This window comes from Punica granatum, chromosome 4, assembly GCF_007655135.1.
Source record: "Punica granatum isolate Tunisia-2019 chromosome 4, ASM765513v2, whole genome shotgun sequence".
Lineage (NCBI taxonomy): Eukaryota > Viridiplantae > Streptophyta > Magnoliopsida > Myrtales > Lythraceae > Punica > Punica granatum.
The window spans coordinates 10,065,303-10,071,773 of NC_045130.1; the positions used below are offsets into that span (position 1 = coordinate 10,065,303).

Below are 6,471 nucleotides of genomic sequence, written 5' to 3' on the forward strand. Positions count from 1 at the left end.
AGCAGAAAAATTGGGTCCACTGGAATGAAACAGAAAGCGAACATAGAAATGGTTTTCGAAGTCGAATTTTGTTGATACCTTGTTCGATAGGGTGTCATCCTCATAGTAGGCATTTTAGGTGATATTCGTGCATCATCTATTGGTTCAGATGAACCGCGATAACTGCTGAGGATATCTGTAATGCAACCAACGGTCATATTCAAGTGATGATTGACGAGTTCTTTGTCGCTCTTGTGGGCTTCGAAAGCCTAAGCAAGTGGATGAATTGATATCAGCATCATCAATCATAGCTTTGATATCATATTCTTTCTGCACTAAATTAGGAGACGGCATGAGATGGATTTTGGTGATGCTGCACCAAATCTCCGATGGTGGGTGACATTTTCTCATGGAATAATTTTTTTTTTTTGGCTAATCAGAGTGTCCAGACTTCACTTGACTAATCTTTCGGATCTTGGGAACCCCTGCAACACCGGAAATGGGGTAAAATGGGCCTATTGACCAGGCAGGTGGTCTCAAAGGGTTTCGAGCTGGACTAAATAGTTACTTATACTTCTCCTGACTAACAGGCCAAGCCCGTTGAGCTTACCTTATTTTGTATTAAAGTACAGAGGATAAAACAAATTAACTGATTTTATGATTAAATGAGTATTAAGATTAGAATTACAACATATGTATCAGACTTTTCAAAAAAAAAAAAATCCCTTCTCAATTTCGATCCTGCTATTATATGTTCTATACAGATTGTACTGAATGATCTTCAATGTAAAATTGAAGTTAATCCCCCTTTCGAAAGCAAACAAAGAAGAATCTTCCGGGGACTAACAACTACGGAGACGACTACTTGAGAGTGCCTATTAAAATCGGACCGTCGGATCATGAGTCACGCTTGGCATCGAGCCAACATTGGTTCCACTCGGAGAGACCGGCGGGCCTAAATGTTGCACTTAGGCTGTCGAGAGCGGTTGCCGAAAAGTAAGAAAAAGTACGAAAATGAAATTTTCTTTTCCGTTAATTTCGTTACTCAGCGGGAGACCGTCCGTTGATGCCGAGACCCAACGTGGCTTTGGGCTTTATTTCTACCCCTAAGGCAAAAAGTTCCACCAGCAGTAGAGAAAGAAGCCATTCCTATCCCCTAATAAATCATCTAAATTATGCTTCAAACTTTTGACCAAGACGAAGCCTACACCCCCGGGACAATCCGACTCCGAAGTATTTAATATCCATGAATCACTTTTCGTGGCGTGCTCCTGAGAATTTCGCGTGTATGTTCCTTCTGGTTGAATAATTCCAATCTAACTATTCCTATCCAGTGTACCGAAAATTTAGTTATTATAATCAGTCTCACTTATGCGTGGTTGGTACGAAAATTCTATAAACAAACAAATAAATAAAACGCGGATTGGGGGTGACGACAATTTGTAGCCCTAAATTTGTGGTGGCAACATAATCCATATCAAAGTTTTCGCAAAAGAGGCAACCGTTACCAACCGTTAATAGATATGCATAAATATAATTTAAAATATTGGTTGCTTTGCTGTGAGCAAACGACTTTTTGTCCATTAATTATTTTAAACGATCCTTATACTTGATTGTGCCTGAAATGTTGGGTCTCCTTTATTATCTAGTAGTTTGTCAACTAGTCACTAGTGGACATTTGAAAACTCGTTTCTTAGGATTACGTTTAGCTTGCTAGCTAGTACAATATTAATTGTTATTAGTAGGTACATAATTAACTAGGGTTTGGAACTTTGGACCGCCTGCGGTGGTTGTGCATGTGCCATTGTTTTGACGGAGTAATTAATTAGTATACCATATACTGATAATTTTATATATAATGATAGATCATTTAGCCATTGGGTTTGGCACGACTGACTCATCATGATCGTAATACCATGCGTGATATTCATTGGTTCTCCCTTGTCATGAGCAAATAAGGCCACCCGCACTAAGCCAATACCTCCCTCCTCAATGGCTAAGCAAATAACATGATCCATTTAACTTTGCTTACGAACATATAGACTTCACAATTGGGACAATTGTACATAATTGTTCTTAACTTTTATTGAATTTCCATTGAACTTATATGGGCTCGGGCCAATTTTCATTAAAAAACTCAAACTGATAAGTGGTGGTACCTAAATCTCATATAAATAATTATTGTTTTTTCATATTTTCAATGTGGGATTATAATTCCCAACACTTGCCCTTACGTGCAACGTGTGGTCTATTTCTGCCTACACGTTGTCACGTATCCTTGAACACCCACTCTCAACGATTGATCTCGAGCCGGGCTCTTCTTCCATGCTCGGGCAAGGAAAGACTAACACGAGGTGCACTTTGGTTGCACTCAACATATTGGGGCTGGCTTGGTGTGGGTGCGCACGCGCGTAGACACGCATATGCGTAATCGATACTCTGATACCATATTGAGACAAAATCATAAAAATATTGTCGTTTAGCTAGGAATATTTATTTTAATAATATGATGATTGCCGCATAGCGATAGCGAAACGTTTCACGTGAACTTACTGTACACTCATATGTATGTATTCAAAACGGGATTAACGGCAGATACATTGCATTTGGTGATTATTAGTAACTATTGGAGTGATACAAGACACATAATTACAAATCAAGGCTTGAATATATTAAGATAACCAAATCTAAACCTATGTGTGCCGTCCCAGGATATTTCTGGAGAAGCATTGGAGCTGAAAAAAGACAAAATGAGATATTTTTCTTGTAATTTCCTGGAGAAAAATAATAAAATAGAACAAGAAAACGATTAATAACCTGTTCTTTCTTCTTTTCCTCATAAGGGAGGCTCACCCTCCTCGTAAGAAAGAGGCAAAGGAAAACTAAATGGTTATGAATTAAAGTCCCATTAATGAAGTTTGAACTAAAAACGCTCTTAATTTCGAATATAAATGCTGTCGCACTAAATCTCATTTTAAATTGATTAATTTTATCAAAAGATGATGTAGCGTAGTAGCACACTTTCGCCAGTAATTAATAGGTTTTACGCTCGATATTCAATGGGATTACCCGTACTTCACAAGAAAAATAACTGTTAGGATTTCTATTTCATTATTTTGGTTCATAAGCCTCTCTTATAATCGAAAATGCTGATAAATTATTTCTTTATGCGACAAGAAAAATAGTCGTCAATTTAAAATTTCAATGAGCTTATACTATGGAATTAGATTATGGATTCAGAGAAGGGTACTCTTTCTCTTCATATTTATTCATTTTAGAAGGAGGGATAAAGGTATGTTCATCTCAACCAACCATGACTTTTTCCCCCTTCAATATGCAATACTTAATTTAGAAGTCCAATGAACTCTAACTACTTCAAATTCGTGTAAAATCTACCTATTAAGAGTAAAATTTCTCCAATAGTGATTTTTCTCAATTCGCAAAATTTTTAATTCAATACTGTATTTAAGGATAACAAAGTATAACCACAGAATCAATCTCCATTGTTCAACCGTGAACCTTTTTCTTTTTTCCGATGACAGGGGGCGCCGAATCCCAAATATGAACTTTTGATCGTTTGTAAACGACAAATGGGCGTAAAGGCACATGTGACCTTTGAATTTATTGTCATTTCATTATTTTCATTGTAACAAATAATATAATTATTTCCATAATTCAATGTAGTAAAATTGTTTCCTTACATAATAGGACCCTAATTAAGGCATAAAAATCTTGGATTCTATTTTTATTTATTAAAATAGAATCATAAAGCTGTTGCTTCCATATTACAATCATTTCCCCTATAAATACCCTCTTCACCATTCGGTTTTTCATATGCCACTGCCCATACTCTTCTAAGTTGGAAAATATTAGACTTCATAGAATTTGGTGTGGGATCACTAATGGACCGATATCGTGGTCTTTGCATTATGCTCCTAACCATCTTTGGTGTCTCATCAGGATCGCGACAAAAGTCGTATCAGGATTTTGTGGATACGCACAACTCCATCCGGGCCGAGGTCGGGGTCGGGCCGCTCACATGGAATGACACTGTGGCGGCTTACGCCCAGGAGTACGCGAACGAGCGGATCCACGATTGCAATCTAGACCACTCGAGGGGGCCCTACGGAGAGAACCTGGCTGAGGGATACGGCGAGATGAGTGGAGAGGATGCGGTGAAGTTCTGGGCAACCGAGAAGCCGAACTATGACTACCATTCGAACTCATGCGTAGGGGGTGAGTGCCTGCATTACACACAGATTGTGTGGAGTAAGTCGGTCCATTTAGGCTGTGCGAGGGTGAAGTGCACCAATGGCTGGATGTTCGTGATCTGCAACTACAGCCCTCCGGGGAATTACGTAGGCGAGCGCCCGTACTAATAGTTTCTATGCAAGGCACTCATAGCAAGACTTTAAATTTGGTCCGGATGGCACAACTATATATTGAAATCGTCAAATTAATTGTGAATGCCTGAAAGTACTCTTCTATAAGTAATACTGATTGGTATTTGGCTAATCTACAGAAATGTTCGAGGGCATTCATAATGTATCCCATCTACATCATATATATATATATATATTGAATATTTTATTGATTTATTTTCTGATTCTTAAGTTAATTAAAACATTAACCCGATTATAATTAGTAATGAAGGAATATATGATCTAGTCTAGCAATCAGATGACCCATCAAATATCCCCGTTATGATATATGAGTTCGAGGACCGATTTACATTTTTCAGCCAAGTTCGGAGCTCCATAAGGCCTTTAACACCTAAATATGTATAATATAATAGGAAACACAATATGACGTTCTAATTTAATTTTCTCTTGCATTAGATGCCATACCAATCCTTACAGACTGTTTTAATTAATTTCGTTGTAGGGTTTGCACACATAGAAAGACAAGGAGATCGAGTCTATCGACTGAGTCACTGGACTTTGGAATCTCTATCACTATATCCCTACTCGGGTACCAAATGCAGGCTGCATGAATTAATTAATAATTAGTTTGTTTCATCCTTTTTTCTTAAAAGATGAAAAAAATTCTTCCCACGATAAAAATTTCCTGTTTATTTGTTTACTAACTACTATTCAGAGAGTTCTTATATCTATGCTATATATAAAAGTATGACAAGTTTTTTTAATTTTTCAATACTTCAAAAATACCTTTATACCTTCGTAACTTTTTCTTGCACCTTTTCAGCTCGTGACTTGTGGTCGTACATTTTCACTATATATATAAATCGGCATTTTCTATTCATTGCTCATTTTGACGCTTTATTGCATCGCATCTCTCTCAACCAAGTTAGTATTTTATCACAAATATGTTTGTTCTATTATTATTTCATAAGGATTTATAATTTCAAAATTTCATTGCACTATATGTTCGTTTTCAATGTCTGTTGTCTTAACAAGTTCATATATTCTTTGTCTCATTGCTACGAATCACGCGGTTATTTTTAAAATTTTATGTTTTCTCAATTTTTGTTCCAAAAAATGCCCGTATCCTTCGTAAATTTATATGTTTCTTTCCATACTTTTTATTTCCACACTTTTAATGTGCTTTGTTAGTATAACTTTTTCTCATACACTTTCAACTCTTTATTTATCGCTTATTCTCCATATTTGTTGCCTCATATGTTGCCTCAATCGAGTTAAACTTTGTATATTTTTTCCAAAGTACGACCCTTCATAACGTGTTTCTCCAACTTTTTTCCTTTTTGCCCTGGGTAAATTAATAATATTACTATTTTATCATTTACTGAAATAATACGAGTACTACGAAACATAACATATTTTCAATAGCATGGCATCATTTCATTTGTTTTAATAGAAAAACTAACTTTTATGTATTATTTCTGATGACTTTTCGACTTCAATGCACATTTTCATACTTATTCACTCTAAAAACTAGCTAGCATGTTATTTCTCATAATTATTCACGGTGACGAGCTCATCAAACATGAAATACCTTCTTCATTGAATGCTCATTGTTCCTCTCTCCCCTTTCCTATTTACATTTGTATCTTTTCTATTTTCTCTTTCAGTATTTAATTACTTCTCCTTTTAATTATTTCTTTGACTTTGCTAATCATTGGAAAAAAAATTCCCATATTCTCCTTCTCCGACCATAATCCTTTTATTTTTTTCAAATTTCAAAAACCAATTTATACTTATTTCTTCTCATGACCTTTCGATTTCAAGGCACCTTTTCATACTTTTTCGCTATAAAAAGTACCTAGAATGTTCTTTACCGTAATTATTCACTTCAACGAACGTATCAAGTATGAAATAACTTCTTCATTTAACGCTCACGGTTCGTCTTTCCTATTTCTTATTTACATTTATATCGATGGATGTTCAAAATTTATATTAAGAATTATTTTATAGATGAATATTTTCTAATAAATTACCAAAATATATCTTGTGATTAAAAAATATATATTTTTGACGAATTTTTCAAAATTTATATCAATTTATTAAAAAAATT

At 35.5% G+C, this 6,471-nt stretch overlaps 1 protein-coding gene across 1 annotated transcript; it reads left to right on the forward strand.

Annotated features, from left to right (window-relative positions):
* Window positions 1–3,810: 3,810 nt before the first annotated feature.
* LOC116203173 (basic form of pathogenesis-related protein 1-like) lies at window positions 3,811–4,573 on the forward strand. The gene has a single exon (XM_031534836.1). It carries the CDS (start codon window positions 3,882–3,884, stop codon window positions 4,356–4,358), a length of 477 nt encoding a protein of 158 aa, XP_031390696.1. The 5' UTR covers window positions 3,811–3,881; the 3' UTR covers window positions 4,359–4,573.
* The last annotated feature ends 1,898 nt before the right edge of the window (window positions 4,574–6,471 follow it).

Excerpts from the sequence above, each read along its gene's own strand:
- LOC116203173 (XM_031534836.1), top strand. The coding sequence starts at position 3,882 with ATGGACCGATATCGTGGTCTTTGCATTATGCTCCTAACCATCTTTGGT.